The sequence below is a fragment of the Amblyomma mixtum genome, chromosome 7, assembly GCF_055824585.1.
Source record: "Amblyomma mixtum isolate Tamu chromosome 7, ASM5582458v1, whole genome shotgun sequence".
NCBI classification, from domain to species: Eukaryota; Metazoa; Arthropoda; class Arachnida; order Ixodida; family Ixodidae; genus Amblyomma; species Amblyomma mixtum.
This window is the reverse complement of record NC_143018.1, coordinates 44,464,810-44,486,977: the sequence shown is the minus strand read 5'-3', so window position 1 is coordinate 44,486,977 and position 22,168 is coordinate 44,464,810. Positions and strand designations below refer to the sequence as shown.

Here is a 22,168-nt window from a genome sequence, read left to right as displayed (position 1 = left end):
TATTCTAGAGCATTCATTTGGCAGAATTCTACTACCATGGACGTGTTCCACGATATTTTCGCCACCATATCTTCAACTCAATCCACGTCATTGCACACACAGCACGGCGACGATCACTGCAGAACTCAATCTTGCTGTTACGCAACTGTGTCGCGTGGCCTTCATTCAATATCGATAGCAGAGTAAAAGGGGAACTCTTATCTTGTTAGTCTACGGCTCAAAGCCTTTGCAAGTGGGACACTCGCGTAAAACCTTGAGAAATTTCGCGCCCATCATCATCCCTCCACCAATAGTTGTAAACACAGAAAACTGGTTTTAAATCATGTTTTAGAGCCCGAATCGCTTTCTCCTGAGCGTTTTACAAAACCGTAGACACAACTTTCAACTCCCGATCTCGAGAGCCATGTTGCACTTTCCTTTTTACTGGAAAAGAAGCTATACTCAGACCAAGGATGATTTCCGGTTCTGTTCGGATGACACGAATATCTTTTTTTTATTTCATTGACGTGCGTTATTTCATTCATCTTTGTTAACTAGGTCATTGTTTATAGTATGGCTCTTACCCTCGTACGTGCGTCCGTTTAAAGTAAAGTAAAGAGACATCACTAAAACCAACTATTGTCACGCCGAACAAATTGGCCGACATCCCTTTGGACCGGCCCTTGCCTTCTTGTGCACGAACAAATTCGACGCCATCTGTGGAATCATACCTGTCTAGGACTCCCTTAGGTCCTTCGCAGACCCAATCACTCAAAGACAAAGCGGAGACTGTAATAAACAACAGACCGACCGGCGCGGTTCGTGTTTCGAACAGCTGGTCCTGTCGTCTCGCCGTGTTATTCGAGCGTCGAAGAGAACAACAACTGGTCTCGAGTTCGAATCGGATAACCACTCGCATGTAGAAGCTACCTCGTGTACCTTCAGAAGGTACCATGTTTCGTATTCTTGTGAGCGTAGTCATTGCGGTTGTTTTGATCACTCGGACTGATGGCAGGGGAAAGGGGTAAGTACCGTAAGGACTTGTATGACTGACTGTCGAGTGTGTTGCCTATTTTTAGGGCACACGTGTCGTACTCGTTTAGCGTAAACCTGCAGTGGCAGAAGCGAATGCACTTTGTTCGGTTCGATTTTGTTATGCCGTGTTTTTATTTTGCTCTTTCATAATGTATTTTTATGCACAAGTTTGATTACTTTTATTTGGAACGTGCTGAGGCAGAGCCTGCTCTTTTGATTAGTTCGGCCTGTATTTTATGAAGACCCTTCATCTCATTCACGATTTTTCTTCAGTGTCAAAGCTCAGAGAGCACTTTATCAATCATTGACCAAATATCTGACATCTCATCACTGAACGAAATTAAAGGCTGATTTCCTATGCCAGTTGTGCCTTTTCCAGACCTCTAATGCCCTCATAAAAACAAATTGGTGCACTAATCGACCACTTTGCCATTAGTAAGCCACAGGTACCGAAATACGAAAATAATGTTGCTGGCTAGCTAGCAGCTCTGATGTCACAACCGGAAACTACCAATGGCTCGACGCTATCAGTAGTATTAGTAGCCGGGGTTCTTGATGAAACAGCAATTCAAGACGTCCATAATGTGCCGAACGCACCATCAGAACGGTAAATGAGTTGATCGGGAAATCTAATCGCTGCAGATTACAGTACTACCTACATCCTCTGCATCCACCCCATTACGACAACAAATAACAAATCACTGATTACTGGGGGTGTGTAATTGTTCATATTGTTACGTGGCCCGAAGTCTATGTCGGCACAAGGACGACCGGAGCACAGGGTCCAGATCACAGCTAGCCCCGAGCGGCAAGCGCGCACACACTGGGCACTTCCTCTGCGTCGTCTTCACGGAGATTATCCGTTGCATGGCCCCCCGGTCGGAAAAGCACCGTCTCGGTGCTCATCAGGGCAGTGAGGGGGACTGCAAGACGTAGGGCTTGAGGCGAGAGACGTGCACAACATCGGTCTGATGCTGAGAGGACGTGGCACCGGGGAAGGCCGGAGCGATCTCGTAGGTGACTGCGGTGACTTGGCGCAGGACACGGTACGGGCCGATGTAGCGGGACAGAAGTTTTTCAGAGAGCCCCACGCGGCGAGATGGCGACCAAAGCAAGACGAGGGAGCCAGGGGTGAAGGAGACCACACGGTGACGGCGGTTGTAGAATTCCTGCTGAGAGGTCTGGGAAGCGAGGAGCCGGGAGCGTGCGAGTTGGCGAGCGTGGTCAGCGCGGGTAATGGCGTCGTGGGCGTATGCAGACGGCGGAGCAGTAGAAGTGGGAAGCAGCGTGTCCAGAGGCAGCAGGGGCTCGCGGCCATACAAAAGATAAAAAGGGGAGTAACCGGCAGTGTCATGGCGGGAGGAGTTGTAGGCGAAGGTCACATAGGGGAGAGCGGTGTCCCAGTCGCGATGGTCCGGAGAAACGTACATAGCCAGCATATCGGTGAGAGTGCGATTGAAGCGTTCTGTGAGGCCGTTCGTCTGCGGGTGGTAGGCGGTGGTGAGCTTATGTTTCGTAGAGCACGATCGAAGAATGTCAGCGACAACTCTGGACAGAAAACATCGGCCTCGGTCGGTCAGAAGTTGACGGGGAGCTCCATGATGTAGGATAAGGTCGGTCAAAAGAAAGTCGGCAACATCAGTAGCCGTACTGGTGGGCAGTGCGCGTGTGATCGCGTAACGGGTAGCGTAGTCTGTGGCAACAGCTATCCATTTGTTGCCCGAGGCGGATTCCGGAAATGGTCCTAAAAGGTCTAAGCCGACGCGATGGAAAGGTTCGGGTGGGACGTCAATGGGCTGAAGCAGACCGGCTGACAGAGTGGTGGGGCGTTTCCGGCGCTGGCACTCATCGCAGGCAGCAACATAGCGGCGTACACAGCGGTAGAGGCGCGGCCAAAAGAATCGACGACGCACGCGGTCGTAAGTACGGGAGACACCCAAGTGACCAGCAGTGGGAAGATCATGCAGCTCTTGGAGGACAACAGTGCGAAGGTGCTCGGGGACAACGAGAAGGAGGTCTGGGCCATCCTGGCTAAGGCTCCTGCGGTATAAAACTCCATCACGGAGCACAAAGCGGCGCAGCGGAGGGTCGAATGGGGCGGTGTTGAGGCGGTCGATAATGGAGCGCAGCTCGGCATCGCGGCGCTGTTCTTCGGCCATGTTAGCGAGGACAGAGAGGGAGCACAGAGCATCCACGCTGTCAGTGCCAAGATTGTCACACGGGCCAACGGGGTAACGGGAAAGGCAGTCGGCATCGGCGTGCAAGCGGCCAGACTTGTAGAGTACAGAGTAATGGTACTGCTGCAGGCTCAGTGCCCAACGACCAAGCCGTCCTGTAGGGTCTTTCAAGGAAGAGAGCCAGCACAACGCATGGTGGTCAGTGACAACTGTAAAGGGGCGGCCGTATAAATATGGGCGAAATTTCCCAACAGCCCAGACAAGAGCTAAGCACTCGCGTTCGGTAATTGAGTAATTCCGCTCCGGGGCAGAGAGGAGACGGCTGGCGTACGCGATCACACGGTGCTCTCCGGATTGTCTCTGTGAGAGGATAGCGCCGATACCGTAGCCACTGGCGTCGGTGCGAACTTCAGTGGGAGCGGTCACATCGAAGTGGGCGAGAACTGGCGCGGTAGTAAGCTTCGATATCAGGTTGGAAAACGCTTGTGCCTGGTCGGGTCCCCAGATGAAGGTGGTGTCTTTCTTCAGAAGGTTGGTTAGGGGGCGGGCGATGTCGGCGAAGCCTTGAACGAATCGACGAAAGTAGGAGCAGAGCCCCAAGAAGCTTCGGACGTCGTTTGAAGAACGTGGCTGAGGAAAGTCTTTGACGGCTCGGATCTTCTCAGGGTCAGGGTGGACCCCCGTATTGTCGACGACATGACCCAAGATGGTGAGCTGGCGGCGCGCGAAACGGCATTTAGTCGAGTTGAGCTGCAGGCCGGCATGACGAAAGAGGGAAAGGATCTGGGAAAGGTCAGTGATATGAGTGGAAAACGTGGGCGAAAAGACAATGACGTCATCGAGGTAGCACAGGCAGGTGGACCACTTAAAGCCGTGCAAAAGGGCATCCATCATGCGCTCGAATGTGGCTGGCGCGTTGCATAATCCGAAAGGCATAACTTTGAATTGGTAAAGCCCATCAGGTGTCACAAAGGCGGTCTTTTCACGGTCCTGGTCGTCTACAGCAATTTGCCAGTAGCCGGAGCGAAGATCTATGGATGAGAAAAATTTGGCACCATGAAGGCAGTCAAGGGCGTCATCGATACGCGGCAAGGGGTACACGTCCTTTTTAGTGATCTTATTCAAGTGCCGATAATCAATGCAAAAACGCCAGGAGCCATCCTTTTTCTTCACAAGTACGACGGGTGAGGCCCAGGGACTGTGCGAGGGTTCGATAATGTTTTTCGCGAGCATTTTAGTAACTTCCGCATTGATAACTTGACGCTCGGCGTGAGAGACTCGATAGGGGCGGCGGCGGATGGGAGGGGCATCGCCGGTTTCAATGCGGTGCCTGACGGCGAGAGTTTGGCCTAGCGTCGTGTTGTTGACATCAAAAATATCCGAAAAAGATTCGAGAAGGGCACGAAGCTGGGCAGTGTGGTCGGGACTGAGGTCGGTTGCCATCATGGTCGTGAAGGCGTCGGGCGACTGAGGAGACTGCCGGCGCGGGGTGGCAGTGTCTTGAACAGGGGTGTTGGCCAACTGAGCGACGTGGCAAGGAGCGAGAGGAGATAGTGTAGCCACGCAGATGCCGGACGGGAGCACTTGAGAAGAGACGCCGAAGTTGAGGAAAGGCAGAGAGAGGGCGTTAGCTTGTATGGTGGCGATGGTATGAGGTAGGGCAACGTTACGGGTCAGCAGGAGGTCAAGGTTGGGCGTAACGAGATAGTCGCCATCAGGAACTGGGCGAGATGGGGTCAGTGGAACGAAAGAGGCGGTTCGGGATGACAGGCGAGCATAATCGGTACTGTACAGCCGCAGGGATATATCGACGGGTTCTGAATCCAGCAGTGGAAGTTCAAGGTGTAGGACGCCATCCGAGCAGTCAATGAGGGCGGAATGGTCAGTCAGAAAATCCAAGCCAAGAATGAGGTCATGGGCACAGGTGGTAAGCACGGTGAATTGAACCGGTATACTGTGGCCGCCAATGGTAACGCGCGCGGTACACGTACCGTCGACAGCAGGCGTGCCACCATCCGCGACACGCACACGGGACATTGCAGGCGTGAGGACTTTGCGTAGGCGACGGCGGAGGGCAGCACTCATCACTGATATTTGAGCACCGGTGTCAATCAGGGCGCGCACAGGAACACGGTCGATAAGGACGTCCAGGAGATTTGGTCGAGAGGTCGAGAGAGGATTTGTGGTCCGGGTCGTTGATGCAGCGTCACCTCCGGGAGCTGCATCATTTAGTTTTCCAAATGGGAGCGGCTGGTTGAAGGCGACTGTGGGGAGCGAGAGCGGCGGCCCTGCGGCGACGGAGAGCGGGAGAATCGGCGTGGAGGGGGAACGGCTGCTTCAGATGGTTCGGACGGGGCTCGGGGCGAGAAGGTGCGGGTCGAGGTAGAACTGTAGAAGGAGGGGCCGACGCTGCGGGCTGGTGAAGACCATGGACTGCGGCAATGTCGGGCGATGTGGCCAATGCGAGAACACCGGAAGCAGATGGGGCGGTCGTCTGCCGTACGCCACTCATTTGGATTGCGATAACGCTGCGGAGAATAATAGGTGCGACGATAAGCAGAGAGAGGTGGCTGGGGGATGTCCGGGCCTCTGATGGTGCACACAGCCGGAGGAAGGTTCAGGTTAGCGAGTTCCTGACGCACGACGGCCTGAATCAGCGACACGGTGGGTAGAGAGTTATCAGGTGTGGTCGGACGGGGCAGAACAGGCGCAAGGGCTTCCAGTTCGCGGCGAACGATGCGGGTCACAGTGCCGGTAACGGGGTCATCATCGGAAGAGGCGCGGGACGGTAATCGGTGTTCCTCACAGGAAGAAGTAGCGGCAGTATTAGGGAGCCGAGAGAACTGCTGTGGAATTCGGCGGCTTTTAACTTGTTCGAAATGACGGCATTCTTTTATGATTGCGTCCACGGTGGTGCAGTCTTTGCAAACCAGTAAGTTAAAAGCATCATCCGCAATCCCTTTCAGAATATGGCTCACTTTGTCGGACTCGGTCATGGCGGCGTCGACCTTGTGGCAAAGCGCCAAGACATCTTGGATATATGCCACATAGCTTTCGGTTGACGACTGGGCGCGCGACGCGAGCTGCTTCTTCGCGGAGAGCTTCCGGTCATCGGGTCTGTCAAACAAAGTACGGAGCTTTTCTTTAAAAGTGTCCCAGCTCGTCAGCTCTTCTTCGTGGGTTTCGTACCAGACCCGGGCCGTGCCACTGAGATAGAAGATCGCATTCGCTAGCATCACGGTGGGATCCCACCGGTTATAGGCGCTCACTCGCTCATATAGGCTGAGCCAGTCGTCGACATCGGTGCCGTCGTTCCCAGAAAAGGTACCAGGATCACGAGGAGGAGCCATGACCACGAAGGGAGCCGAGGGAGCAGAGGGAGCAGAGGGATTGGTTCGTGACTCGCCGGGTGGAGCCATGATGGTAGTAGCCCCGGCCTGACGACCGCTTCGGAGCTGCGTGGCGTGGAGATCGTTTACCCAGCACCTCCACCAAAGATGTTACGTGGCCCGAAGTCTATGTCGGCACAAGGACGACCGGAGCACAGGGTCCAGATCACAGCTAGCCCCGAGCGGCAAGCGCGCACACACTGGGCACTTCCTCTGCGTCGTCTTCACGGAGATTATCCGTTGCAATATTATCGAATACGTAGCGAATAAGAGTATGAATATAACAATGGTTTTTAGTAAAGCTTATTTCTTCATTAAGAAAAAACAACTAGAAAAAGATAGAAAGGCAGGTGTTGTACTTCCTTTCCATGTCCATCATTACTCAAGAAAAATTTTTAATATTGTAATACTGTAGGGTACCGTTCTTTAAATATTGAAGCTAGAGATCCATTCTTTCAATGCGTAGAAAAATCCTTCCCTTAGTGTTTTCCGAACGCTTGCATCTAGTAAATAAGACTGCCATAGAAAACCAATAGGAAACAGTTTTGACGGCAGCAAAAACGTTAATAGATCAAAAATTGAAGTCAGCCTAGGACAAATCTGCAAATGTATTCATTGTTATAGTAAAATCTTACAATATATGAAAAAACTGCCTTCATAAACTTTTTGTCGTCGCTAAATACTTTTATCCAGAATTGCTGCCCATTAACTAGCTCACTTTGCTAACAAATAAAACCAAACTAGACTGACTCAGCACCCTAGGCACAAAAAAACATGACATGCACAGAAATGTATACTGCTTGATAAAACAAGATAACAGTATGCAACTTGTAGTTTAGTCATACAAAACGAGCGGCAAAACGGACGCCATACTTCAACGACTGACTACTTAATATGATGTGTAGTAAAGCCTCAATAATTTGTACTTCAAGAAAGCAGAAGAAATTTCTGAATTATAGAAATGTCGAGTTATCAAGTGCACGCCCCCCCCCCCCCCCCCCCAATCTCTCGCAGAAAAAAAAAATACTGCCGGCAATGCAAAAAAGCGCGCAATTTCAGCGTGCTGGACGAACAGCGTGGGCGTAAGAGAAGGGTACGCACAGTGGCGTCCGAACGGCAACGAGACGGCTTCTAAATTGAAAAGAAATGGCCAGTGGCACGCCAGCCGGTGTCTAAAAGCGGTGTGCAGCTGGGTTCGGACAGCTGGCGAACGCACAGTCGACAGCTGCCGTTGCCGCGGGCTGGCGGCAAGACTCAGGAACTGAAACTACGCGGCCAGCCTTTCTGCTGCCGTGACAGAAGCCCTCCTATCGTGGTTACTCCTTTTGTTCAGCTCACGTCAGATGTGTACGGGCTAGAATGCACCATTCAATAGGCGGGATTATTTTACGCATAGCTCGCCCTGCCGGTGACAGCGAGACTCCGCCCTCTTTCGGGAGTCTTTCGGGGAATAACTTAAACAAAGAAATGTTTGACCCTTTCCAGCATTCAAATATCGTTATTAAGAAATTTTTTCTGAACAAGTTTGTGTCATGACGCTGCATGTATTTTTATGTTGGTACTTTTTGCTTTTTTTTCAAGGTGTGTTATTTTCTTTTGTGCTATAATGTATAGCGCAGAATTTATTGCCGCTTGTCTGTTGCAATGCCAGCGTGAAAAAAGGGGGCAGGACCTCTGTCAAGCTTTCGAGCTTTTAGTCCTGTCTCCTTCTCTAATATAGAGAAAATAAAAGGCTGCTTGAGTCCCATGCTAAATTCCGAAAGTGCGCTTTTCCGCATAACACAGCTTACGAAAACAAGATGCTTGTGTTCAGGCCAGAAGAGTTCTGAAGGCGTCAGGACCAGTACCATGAATGCGGGCGTAAAGTCCGTGAAATATCATGGAAAGATAAACAAGAAATCGAGCGGTTAACTGTTGCGATTGTTAGAAGGGGAAGCGGGTGGTCGGCCTTCATGTTTTTCGCCAAATATGGCATGAGAGAAAGCCTACTAAAAGCGTTCTGATGTTGCCGGCCTACGCGATAAATGTCGGAGAAGAAATTCTTTGTACTTATTTCCTGACTCTTCAGACTCGATGTTACGATAATTTGTCCAGGTACTACTTTTTTGGTCAGGGTAGGGTTTTTGAAAGTATAGGCAGTGCCTGGTCGCTGCCGAATATTAGGAACTTCTCAAATATGAATTTGAGAATAACAACCGTATTCGATTCATATTCGAATATTCGCACATCCATAATGATCACAAATCCTCTGCGCACCTTTCTTGTTATTTATGTCCTCTCTCTGTCTACGTCTGTTAGGAGAGCACTTATTCCTAAATACAGAGCAAACGTCTAGTTATTTGCTCTTGAAACCAAAGCACAACTGCCGTAGGCATATCGTTTCCAGTCGCACCGTTACCGAACTAGAGGATTCATTTCGGATTGCCAGCTGTCTTCCAGTAAAACCTATCATTCAACAAACGCACGGCTAAGAATTCACGTTCTTTTTGCGATCAGTGACATCATAGATTTAGTTTTTTTTTTTTTTAGTAAGGCTGGCTGTACTTTCTCCCCTCTTAATCGTGATGAATGAACTTTTGTGCACGCGCTGTTTCCTGTGCGCGGTTAATCATGAAATACAAGCTCAGTACAAAGGAAAGATTGTCAAGCGAAATTAAATCATCTGCGTTAAAAGTGATACGAAATAAACGGAACTGGTATTTAAACACTATATAAACCAAAAAGAAACGCACTGTTCAGAGTTTGTACTGAAGTAGGAAGAAACTGCAGTGAGGCTATTTCGGAGCGATTAATCCCATTAGCGGTAGCTTTTGGAAAAGGTATTTCTTAATTGCTTTGTTTTGTTCTGTTTTTTTGGCAACGGGTCATTTATGAAGAAAGAGTGCTTCGAACCTTCTTGTATTCCGCTTTCTTTACTCCCCCCCTCCATGTACAAGGTAGCCAACCGATCGTAATATCCGGTTACCCTCCGGCCATTCCTTTTGTCGCTTCTGTTGTAGCTACAATACCGAGAAAAGACTACGAGCACAGAGAACCGGGTGAACTACCACATCCACTTTGCGTCATACCCAGAAATTTTGAACAAACTTATTTTTCAACTTGTAGGTGTTTTCATGCACGTAGTTTTTTCTCAAATCGTAAGATCCCACCGTAACAATCATTATATCCGCACATACCCCCTCGGAGCGCTTTAGTTTTCTACTTTTTTTTTTTTTTCAAAAACGTATCCTTCTTTTTTTTCTCTCTGGACAGTCTTAACTACTCGATGTGAGCGCAAGACAAACTTTGAACTCAAAGTTTTGCTGCATATCAAAAAATTCCACCATTCCCATCAACATATCCATAACAGTATCTTACAAAACTTAACCACACCCATAAATTCTGGACAGGCGCATTTTTGAACGAGAAATAGTTTATGAGCACAATTTTTTTTAATATATTGAGAGATCTCACTAAAACAATCAATATATCAGCACACCTTCCCTCGGCAGGCTTGCATTATTGTGCTATTCACGTTATTGTTATCGTCGAAAACTTTCTTCAATTGGATTTTCTAAGCCAGTCTTAACTATTCGATGCGATTGATGTACAAACTTTAAAAGAAATATTTCGCTGCGCGTCGCAAGAACGGACCATTAGCTTCAATATTTCCATAAAAGAACCTTACAATATTGCAGTGTTCAAAATTGAAGTCCAAGAATCCTGGGCTTACAATTGCCTCACATTTGAAAATTGTGACCAAGAAAGCGGGACTTGGTCGAGCTTCGTAAAAAGCACAACTTGCATACATTGCACAAGCATTCCGCGACATCGCATCCCGCTGTAATCCCATTTGTTCTTGTTGTGGTACAGGAACTACAAGTCGCTGTACCTGACGCCGTACATCGAAAAGGGGAAGATCCAGGAGGCAAGGAACCTGAGCAGGGTAAAGCTGTTCGAGGACTACATCAAGGCCAAAACATACTCCGGTTACATCACTACTGACAAGTGGAAACGGAGCTACCTTTTCTTTCTCCACATTAGAGCTCTGGTACGTATCCCCCAGAAGTACACATTCTCCCTGTATAATGCCCCAGCAGCATAGGTAATTGGCCCAATACTGGAAATGGATGGTTTCAGTCTGGTCCTTTGTATATTTTCTTGTATATTGGTCTGGCCAATATATTTACAATAATGGACCCATTAACTAGCTGCGCTGCTCAGGATAGCACAGCATTGAGAATAAGCCTGTTCTTTCTATCATGAGCACCCCGCCACATCTTCGCTTTCCTCAGCTCGCGATTTCGTTAACTTATTGACCGACGCCGTTCTAAAACTCACTGTCGTAGGATGCTCATTTCCATACAGCGCGCCACCTGCCCCATGGGTCTTAGGGTACTTAGGGCAGCTGCCATTCTTGGCTCTTCGCCCGAGAGATGGGCAAAAAGTGTGGAAATTTTGCAGCCGAAGGAACGACTAGTACGAAGCGCAGACATGTCTCAGGCCCGCATATCTTCGCGAACTTCTGATGTTGGGCTAACGCGAGAAACTCTCAATGACTAATTCGGATCGCGTGCTATGTTACCACTGCAGCGGCGCTATGCAAATATTCTTTCATTCTATCTCGCAGCAAATCATGGATAGTCGCTGATGCGTGAAGTGTAGGTGTACAAGTCATTGTTTAAATACCAGCACACCCGTCGTAATAATGTTCCCCCTTAGCCAAAAGTAACCGAGCAACAAGTTTTTGCATCTGAACCGTATAACTGGGAATTTACGGCACCCCTAAAGACCGAAATGTATCAAAACGTGAAGACAGGGGTCCGCCCACATTACACAGATTCAGAGCTTAAAGGCTGCCATAAGCGCTTCGCTACACGACTGAGAAACGAACCACTCTTGCCCGGTTACTTTTGGCAAACACGTTACATATGTCACCTGGCTTTGGACACCTTAATATCATTGTATACAGGGAACGCTGCTGTAGCTTAAATGTTTCACTGCGTAACTCTCACGCTCATAGTAAGTTTAAATATATCTATACTGATCTGCGTGCAAAAAGACAGCGATAAAATTAAGTTTATTCGTTAATATTCCATTCAATAAACTTTTTACTCCGGGTGAACACCAGTAAATGCATCCACCATGCGTTTCAACGAAAGAATATAACGGGAAGACCAAATACGCAAAAGCATCGATATGTCCCGTAACTAACACGGGCACTCTCATCTATATTAGGATAAAACTTAAATAAAACTGCAGTCGCTAACACTGGGGCCCGGTCCGCAGCGTCCTGTATTACACCGCTGGCCAATCCCAACAGTAAACGAAATCAGGTTTTTAATGTCTGACCATATCAAATAGTCCACGTATCAAAATTCTGGGGATCATAATTTTTTCTCCTTCTAAGCTTCTTGTTTAAGTAGCAAGAAACGTTTAGGGAGCGGACTACTTCTTTGTCGTGGAGGAATTCTGCGCGCGGAGGGTGAATGTGGGCGGAGCTTCACTGCAGACTTAAGTTGTATCCGACTATAGGATTTACCAGACATCCGTGAAAAAAGTACTAAGGACTCGCCTTAAAGAAGCTGAGCATTGCGCCGAATCTAATTTCAATTCCAGAAAAACCCGAAAACAGCGCCGCTTCTCCTCTGGCTTCAAGGAGGCCCCGGACTGTCGTCGCTGTTTGGCGAGTTCCTCGAGATCGGCCCTCTGGGCATCGACGCCAAGGGCAGGCTCTTCGTGAGGAAGACGACCCTGCAGCAGCGCGTCAACGTAGTCTACCTCGACCAGCCGGTGGGGGCAGGATTCAGCTTCACCAGGGGACTCCTGGGGTACGCGAAGAACCTTGACGACGTCGCACACGGAGTGCTCATTTTCCTCGAGCAGTTCCTCAAAATGTTCCCCGAGTACAAGGACAGGGAGTTCTACGTGGGAGGCGAGTCGTACGGAGGTGAGTGCGCCACCTACGTGCAACCTTTGCCAAGATGTAAAGGCAGAATAATTTGCTTCTCCGCAACTCATCTGCAACTTTCTCGGACAATCTTGAAAATTAGAAAATTGTAAGATACTGGTTGGTTTTTGGTTTATTGGGGTTTAACGTCCCAAAGCAACTAAGGCTATGAGGGACGCCGTAGTGGAGGGCTCCGAAATTTCGACCACCTGGGGTTCTTTAACGTGCACTGACAACGCGCAGTACACGGGCCTCTAGAATTTCGCCTTCATCGAAATTCAGCCGCTGCGGCCGGGATCGAACCCGCGACTTTCGGGTCAGCAGCCGAGCGCCGTAACCACTGAGCCACCGCGGCGGGGCTGTAAGATACTGTTATGGAAATATTGAAGGGAATGATCCATTCGTTTGATACGTAGCAAAATCTTTCTTCTAAAGTGTTTCCATCGATCGGATCGAAAAGTTAAGACTGTAATAGAAAAACAATGGGGAACGCTGTTGACAATAACAAAAACGTTAATTAAAAAAAAAATCAAAAACTGCCGTCGGATGATCCGTGGATACGTGACAGCCAGCCGAGGAATGAGACGGGTTGACAGATGGCTATGAGATGATTTAATAGCCGCTGTTATTGTTGTTGTTCTTGTTGTTCACCTCGTAGAATGGCGCATACCCACAAAGGAGGATCAGCCAAGAAGAGGGGTGTATGAGAGTTTTTGTGGTGATTTTTTTTTCTTGGGAAAATAAATAATAGAATACTGGGGAAGAGAAAAGTCAACCGAAAGAAGAACACCAAAAAGAAACGGGAAATGCATAACGCACGCAGGAGATGGACTCTGTGATATTTGTAGCCACTGCCAGCTTCTTCTTCGTCACAGTATTGAATGTTATTGTGAAATTTTGCATTTTATGAAAAAAGTTGCATTAACAAACGCTTTCCCGCTCAAAAAGGATTTTGCCCAGAATTGTTGGGTATTTAAATTTTCAGATCTCAGATTAAGCGTAAGCTCACTCGGCAAAAATTTATACGGGCCGTTGGGGCACATGCAAGTTCGCTATATTGTTACGCCGCGTTGTTTGCATTTGGAAGCAGCTTGAAGACTTAATTGAGCACTTAGCCCACCGGCCTTCTATCGCGGTGGCAACAAAAAACCGTCAATTTTTGTGAATATCTTGTGCGCCACCAGAATTACTTGTTTTTTTTTTTAATATGCAAGCCAAGCAACGCTTTAGCAGAGTAGTAATTTGGGCCTGTTGGTAGTTCATGATGAGGAAGTTAGAGCGCAAAAAACAAAGACAAAGTGGAGACGTGGACGGGACAAGCGCTAACTTTCAACTTTGTTTTTTTTTTGCGCTCTAACTTCCTCATCACCTCATCATGAACGCTTTAGCGTCTGCGAGCTCAAAATTTCCATTACTTGTTTTAATAAGGAAGATTATTCAAAATCGTATTTCTTTTTTTTTAACCATTTTCTTTTCCCATTTCCCTCTCTATGCCGCCTGGTACTGATTGCAGATAATATCGTCTCAGTGGCTCCTTCTTCCTTAAGTCTAGCTATTGTATTCGAAAAACCTGTACAGCTTTCACGAACAAAAAAAAAGAGCACAAAGTCTTCGAATGACGGCTTCACAAGGCTCGCTGTAGGGGCACTGTAAACGAAAAAAAAACTCCATAGAAATGCAGCTGCCATGTATAAAGGAACAATCCCTGGCAAGAACAATCAAACCCAGGCCCCGGAACTGTACTCTAACCAACTGCTATTATAGTAGACTGGCGTCCGAGGCACTACAGTAGGCTAACTAGAGTTTAGAGATGCTTCTTCACCGTTACTTCAATAGCAAGAGTGTTCGTCAGATAGCATTTTCTGTCGCTTGGATCGAGACCTCTGAAGTAAACTTGGAGAAGGCCGTCTAAAGATACACACTCATTCTAGCATTGTCATTCAGTGATCGCAGCAGAATACCGAAGCAGGTAACGCATGTTGAAGTAGAAGTTAACGTTGATATGAAGATTTCATGTCCAACATAACCGGACAAAAATTTTGAAAATTGGGAAATTGTACGCTACTGTTATGGAAATATTCACGGTAATAGCCCATTCTTCTTATATATATAAAAATCTTTCTTTTAGAGTGTTTCCGTCGATCGCATCTCAGAGTAAAGACTGCCAAAGAAAACCAAGGGGGAACGCTTTTGACGATAGCAAAAACGTTAATAGAAAAAAAATAGACTGCCCTTGGTTGATACGCAGATGTATTGATTGTTATAGTGAAATCTCCGGTTATAAGAAAACTTGCGTTCGTAAACGGTTTCCCGATTAAAGATGTTTTTTGTCCAGAATTGTTGGGTATGTATTCAGGCAACAGAACAGTTGTCAAGGAAGTTTACGAAAAGGTAGTGATATGACTGACTAAGCATTAGCTTTCGGTGCATTTAAATGCCTACTTATATATGTAAAAATTTATTTTCGGTGTTGTATACTTAGTGAAATCAAATATAAAATTTACCGGAAATTTCATATTTAGTCAAATGTATATTAGTGAAATGTATATTTAGTCAAGAAATCATGCCAATTCCGGTAGTTCTAAAGGAGTGTAGCGTCCCGTGTACTTGGCTGGATACCAAAAGATTGTTTCCGTTAGACTGGACTATTAAACCATGCCTGCGTGCTCACAGTCCGATGACTGAGATGGCGTCATGACGCGATGTGTCACATTTCGAACCACTTTCGAAGTTTCAGCCGAACCCTGTCCCATGCGCGTCGGTGGCATGCTCTTTATATTCGAAAACAACAACTAACTTACTTGACTATCAAAATCAACAGATTACAGCGCTTACGTCTATGCAAGTGACAACTTCACCTATGACCTCTCTTGCAGGGCTTCTAAATTTGCTCAATTTTTGAAGCCATACAGCTTCGACAGTACTTTGATGCGTCAAGTTACAGAAAACGGGCCGCTGACAAAAATATCTTTCTCCTTTCATCTCTCTTAAAACAGCATTAGGTATTGCACAGCGGGAATCGACATAACACGCTAAGGAATGGAGTTATCCAAAGAGGAAGGGTACATATAGCGGCGTATTCACTCTTTTCATATGTTGGCATTGTACAATAAACGTTAGTATATATGTAGCGTTGTCGGGTATTTGTCAGCTACAATGATCTTCATGTGAACCGTCTGTGAATTGTGATGGCCAAATGTACCTGTTGCACTGTATGCCTTATAAGGCAACGCAGGCATCGTCAAGCCTAGTTGGGCTTTTTGTCAGCGTTTTCCTCAGTATCCTCAATGCTGAAATAAAATTTGATTGATTGAAATTTCATTGATAGCTGGATGTTTGGGCATACATGCCTTCTTCAAAAATGCGTATTCTTAAAACAGCTCGCATATCTTTATCATCATCATCAATCAGGTTATACTCACTGCAGGGTAAATATGTCCACCTCTATCCTGCAGTTAGTCCTACCCTACGGTAGTGGTAGCCTTTCTGTCCCTGAAAATTTCCTAATCTTAGCTCACCACATCAACCTTTGCCATCCCATGCTGTTTACCCTCTCCCAGTATCCTCGCGTGAGAAGTCCTAACTTTCCTTTCTCTGTTCACCCTCGCAGCTAGGTACACAGTGGCCGTATCCCACGCCATCCTCAGTGGTCAGGAACCACGACCAGCGCTAAGGCTGCGAGGCGTCATCATGGGCGCAGGCTTCCTCGGCCAACTCATGAAAGTGGCTGACTCCTCGGAGTTCCTCTACGAGATGTCCATGATCACCAAGGAAGGACGCAAGAGTTTCGCCCAGAAGTTCGCCGAGATGAGACAGAAATTGCGCAGTTTACTGGGCAAGCTGGCCGCGCTGCTCAAACTCAGGCGGACCATCTTCACCTCCCAGACCAACCCGACCCTATTCCAGAGGCTCACCGGTTACAACAACCAAGCGAGCGCCCTCTACTCGGAGAAGCCGGAGAACATGGTCCAGTACGAGAAATACGTGCAAACGGACGAGTTCAAGCGTGCCGTGCACGTGGGCAAGAGCGTCCAGTTCATGAAAGCCGAGGGCAAAGTGGCCACCAAACTGAAGGACGACTACCTAACCGACATCAGCGACAAGATCCAGGACCTGCTGCAGTCGTACAAGATCCTCTTCTACACTGGCCAGATGGACACGTTGTTTCCGTCCCGGAACTTGCAGGATTACTTCCGGTCTCTCAACTGGACTGGTGCGGAAGAGTTCCGGAGCAAGGAACCGACACACTGGAAGGCCTACCCCACATCCCGTTACGTCTCCGGCATCGTCACCATGGTGGGCAACATGACGGAAGTGGTGTTGCTCCGAGCGGGTCACTACGCTGCCGTGGACGAGCCGGACAACGCGAACAAAATGATGTTGAACTTTATCGAAGGCTCGGGGTCACGGTGGGAGGGTCAAGATGAAGACATAAGCCCTAGCAAGACTTAAATTATCTCAACAGTGTATTCTGTCGAAGCGGGAGAGAATCTTACTGGTGCGTTGTAAAGAAATTTTGCACAGGCCCCCACCCTCCCCCCCTTGTACAGTGCGCACGTGTAATAAACAAATGCCTGCATGCTGTCGGTCGCTAGGCGGACCGCTTGCGTCAATAGCAAACAAAGACTACTGAACACGAAATCCGTGAACAATAATAAAACTTTCTTTCAGTCTTTTATTTCTGTTGGTCCTGGCACCACTTTCTCAATCGATCCTGCATTTCTGCTTGCGAAGTTTGTGACGGCCTGGCCACCGCGGTGGCTCAGTGGTCATGGCACTCGGTTACTGACCCGAAAGACGCGGGTTCGATGCCGACCGCGGTGGTCGCATTTGGATGGAGACGAAATGCTAGAGGCCCGAGTACGGCGCGATGTCAATGCATGTTAAATAACCCCAGATGATCTAAATTACCCGCAGCCCTTCACGACGGCGTCCCTTATAGTTTCAGTCACTTCGGGCCGTTAAACCAAATAAAACCAAACCAATCTTTAAAGGCCCAACATGCAGAAGAAGCGAAAGGTCTTGTTTTTGACCCCAAGACTAAGGCTATACGATGGTCCTTGCAAGCGCAATCTTCCCAATGTCATGTGCTTTAAAATCGACACGCCCCAACTTTCACCCTCTAATTGGACAGGCACACTAACAGTATTTTTTGTGCGCGAGGTTGTTTTTGTAGTGGCTGCGCTCCTACTGATAACAACGCGCGCTACTGGAACACGCCCCTTTGATAAGGGCTTATTTACCGCGGCACCGAGCGCTGTCGCGGGCACTTCTTCCTAGCTTGTCATCGACGTCGGCCCAGCTCTGCTGGTGCTCGCCAGTAACTTTGTTAGATGGAATAAAGAAATTCCGCCGACGCGCTTTCCTGCAACTCGTGGTTCTTGCTTGCACGGAAGAACACCACAGTTTTTTTTTTCTTCAACGGCGTACCTTCTGAGCTGTAGAGCTTTCCTTTGTAGCCTTATGGCTACACTTATGTAGGTGGTATGAGTAATCACTTCCTAAAAGGAATCGTATTTCCTTTATGGAAACCTGTTAAATTACTTGGACGAGAAGGAACCACTTTATTTCTGTCGCATATTAGACAACATTGCACAAGTGCCGTAGCCTCCTTTGCTAGCATACATCTCACGAACCTCAACCACTAACTGTCGCCCCAATACCGCACCGGAGGAGATTAATTCACGTCAAAGAATTGTTATCCAAAAGGTAAGGCTACAGATAGCGGCGTATTCACTCTTTTCTTCATGTCGATACAGCTCCTCACCGTTAAACAGCATAGAGAACCCATGCGACATTCCGAATCCAATAGACAGCCAGTAGGACCAAAATATGTGGTCAGACTGTTTTAGTGACGACAAATTGCTAAGAGAGAGAATACTTGGAACGTAACTGGCATGACCTAAGTTCTCCTGTGGGCCGCCGAACTAACACTGACTTTGTACGTGCAAAAAGCACGTAAAGCAAAGTGTTGTATTACACTACCACAGGTTTGCATGCGCCTTTTGTCGAACCCCCTCTTCTGAGTAATAAGTTCAGGGATGCTGCAATGCAGAAAATAAGCGAACCAGGGCGCTTTTCTAATAGGATATAGATAGCAAGCCACAACCCTTAATTCCTTGTCTCTTTCGTATCGTTCTCTTAATGTCTGATAGCCTTCTTTCATGCGGAGACCAATCTGGCAGAGTTCACATGACTCAGTAGGAAAAGTGCGCAAACATCTTGTGTCTCGGCCACAGTGACTGTTCTTGAATGCATAAGAAAGAGCTCAACAAACGTTTCTAGCGTAGCGCATGCTAAACAAATTGTATAAGAGCTGTTCAGATTTTTTGACTGCTTTTGTAAGGCTCGTGGTGTGTATCTCGGCAGTAATTGTGGTGAAACCGATTATTACGAGAAACGTAAGTGGCATAAAAGCTAGGACGGGGCAGTACGAGAAGCAGTGGAAGACGTCAAATCATCCGTCAGAGGAAGCTTTCGCCGGTATGCGAAGGTCGGGGAACTTAGTATTAAAGACCACGAAATCTCGGTCTCTTACTAACCTTTGTCTTTTATACATTTCTTCACAGCTAATGCGTACCAACTATCTCAAATGCCGCCGCCGCGGTGGCTCAGTGGTTATGGTGCTCGGCTGCTGACCCAAAAGACGCGGGTTCGATCCCGGCCGCGGCGGCTAGAATTTCTTTGGAGGAGAAATTCTAGAGGCCCGTGTACTGTGCGATGTCAGTGCACGTTAAAGAACCCCAGGTGGTCGAAATTTCCGGAGCCCTGCACTACGGCGTCTCTCATAGCCTTAGTCGCTTTGGGACGTTAAACCCCATAAACCAAACTATCTCAAATGCCCTTCTTAGAAAGCTGCCAGCATGTTCCCAAGCGAAACATGACCTCGGAGGCTGTCTTTGCAGGCCCGTGGAGATAAAACTAATGACACAAAATGCACGGGACGCCAGAAGACAGATGCAATATCGCATCACCGTCGCGCGATGATCATGCTATCACGCGAGTAAGGAAGCTTTCTAGCACGATATATGTTCGCTCCCATCAGACTGCCAGTTGCGCTTCTGAGGGACGAGCTTACTGATAAGACCAAGCGAACGGGGTTCGTATAGCCTTGTGGCCAGAAGACCTTCAGGCGAAAAGTTGCAGTTCTATAATGAATCACTAAGTAAAAGAACCAAAATATATCTGGCTCCGTTCTTGGGTTTTCAAGATAAAGTGGTTCGGCTAATGGAGCCTCGTTCTTCGCCATCTACCTCGCTGACATTTGAGTACACAGACTGCGCATTCTCGTGTGTGTTGGAGGCGCAGTCTGAAAAGCTATGGGCATCTTTTCCAAGAGAAATGAGGGTGCTATTTTTTAACTCACCGGTCATTAAAGGCAATACATTTTCGCAGTTTATCAGCAAGGCAGAAAGATAAAGTGGTGGTAAATGTTAGGAAACAACCTATACTGATGACGAGGTGGTCAAACCGCCAAATTACATAGCACTACGTACAGCCAGCTAACTATAGTAGGATACAACTTAAAAATACAGCAGTTGCTAACACTGGGCCGCGGTCAGCGGCGTCTTGTATTACTCCGCTGGCCAACCGCAACTGTAAACGAAATCAGATTTTTAATGCTTGACTATATCAAACAATCCACGTGTCAAAATCCAAGAGCTTATAATTTTTTTCTTGTGATAAGCTTCTTGTGTGCGTAACAAGAAACGTTTAAGCAGCGAACTACATTTTTGTCGCGTAGGAATTCTGTGCGCGGAGGCTGAATGTGGGCGGAGCTTCACTGCAGACTAAAGCTGTTACCTTCACGAAGACTACCATAGAATAACACTAGGCTACTTACGAATATGGAATAGGCTGGATAACTTCTTCGTCGGGGCTTAAACCGTGTACTGCGAAGAGTGTTGTAAGTTGGAAAGATATAGTCGTTTAACAACACAATACTGGTTACGTTTTCAGAATGCACACCAATGGTCCCGAGTAAGGCTGAAATTCACCGGATCATCTGACGAATTAGACTGCTCTCTACCCGTGAAAACGGCCGAAAAGACTACCACGACAAGGTCAGGCTCTGTGCCGGGTAAAAAAAAAATTGTGAAATTCTCTTGTCCTCCAACAATTAAAGAAGATCAAAGTTTTCACGCAGAGCCAAAATAGTCCTTAGTTCTAAGAGATACTTCATGGGCGAAAAAAGCAGAGGAAAGATGCTCTGTACATACTCTTGCCACATTTCAGCAGCGGCACAGCTAAAGACAGTCGTTGAGGCCCGTATCTGCCAATGAATTTTAAGCCATGTGCTGTGATTTTGGAGAGGGGAGGAGGGGGGAGTGTCGGGAATGTAGTTTGAAAGCTTGTGGGAGTGCTGTCAGATTTCACGAAACATTTAAGCTGGGGAGATGTATTTAAAACAAATCCGCAGAGAGTGACATTCAAGGGCAGATTGAGGAGATAGCTTTGTTGGGCTACTTTATTACTTTAATGCTCTTCGACTTAAGACGCGATATCTTCAAGGCGTGCAAGAAGCTTTGCTACTTACGGTTTGCCCGAAGGAATAAAGTTAGGACATCAGCACACATATACACACATATGCAATCGCACACATATACAAGGACAAGGACAAGGCGGTGCGTGGTGGTGGTGTGTTCAGGCGTGATTAGACTTACAGTAGCCTGCCTGCAGTTCCTCCGCATGAGTCAGTGATAAAAATGATTTTGTCTATATCACTGCTTCATAAGGCCGGTGTCCTCTTATTCAGATGAACAAACAGCTATTCCTAAGTCCGAACCGTTAAACAGTAACTTTCTTTATCAACCTGGAAAAATTTGCCACGTTCTTTCGAGCACGCGAACCATGCCACAGGATATAACTTGTGTGCAAGGCGTTTATATGCTTCCATCATCATCATCAGCCTGAATACCAACCCTGCAGGGCAAAGGCATATCCCATGTCTCTGCAATTAACCCTGTTTTTTGCCAGCTGCGGCCAATGTATCCCAGCAAGCTTCTTGATTTCATCCACAATTATGACTTTCTGCCGCCCCTGTTACGTTTGCCTTCTCTTCGAATCCACTCCATTACCCTTAAGGACCAGCGGTTACCTTGCCTTCGCATTACATGCCCTGCCCAAGCCCATTTCTTCCTCTTCATTTCAACTAAGATGTCATTAACCGGCATTTGTGCCCTCATCCACTCCGCCCGCTTCTGATCTCTTAACGTTACACTTAACATTTTTCTTTCCATAGCTCCCTGCGTTGTCTTGAACTTAAGCTGAACCCTCTTTGTTAGCCTCCACGTTTCTTCTCTATTGGTGAGTACCTGTAAGATACAACTGCTGTATACTTTTCTCTTGAGGGATACTGGTAAACTGCCATTCATTATCTGAAAGAAACTGCCACATGCGCGCCACCACATTCTTATTCGTATAGTTATTTACCTTTGATGATGTGGATCAGCGGTCACTACCTGCCCTAAGTAGACGCATTCCCTTACCGCTTCTGGTACAGGTTAATGCTCTAGCGAGAAATCACCACCGCGCCATACGGCAGGCGACCTGCTCTCACACAGAGATATTTACCGCGCTTCCTAACAGCCTAGGCGGAGTCCCATAAAGAGTGATAAGAACGAATATGGCCTGGCGCCGACAGCACTCCGCAATAAAAA

At 47.5% G+C, this 22,168-nt stretch overlaps 1 protein-coding gene across 1 annotated transcript; it reads left to right on the top strand.

Annotated features, from left to right (window-relative positions):
• Positions 1-863: 863 nt before the first annotated feature.
• Positions 864-17,187, top strand: LOC149335852 (putative serine carboxypeptidase CPVL). Its single transcript, XM_089554567.1, has 4 exons — positions 864-1,003; positions 10,433-10,610; positions 12,179-12,509; positions 16,120-17,187. Exons 1-4 carry the CDS (start codon positions 933-935, stop codon positions 16,959-16,961), a joined length of 1,422 nt encoding a protein of 473 aa, XP_089410693.1. The 5' UTR covers positions 864-932; the 3' UTR covers positions 16,962-17,187.
• The last annotated feature ends 4,981 nt before the right edge of the window (positions 17,188-22,168 follow it).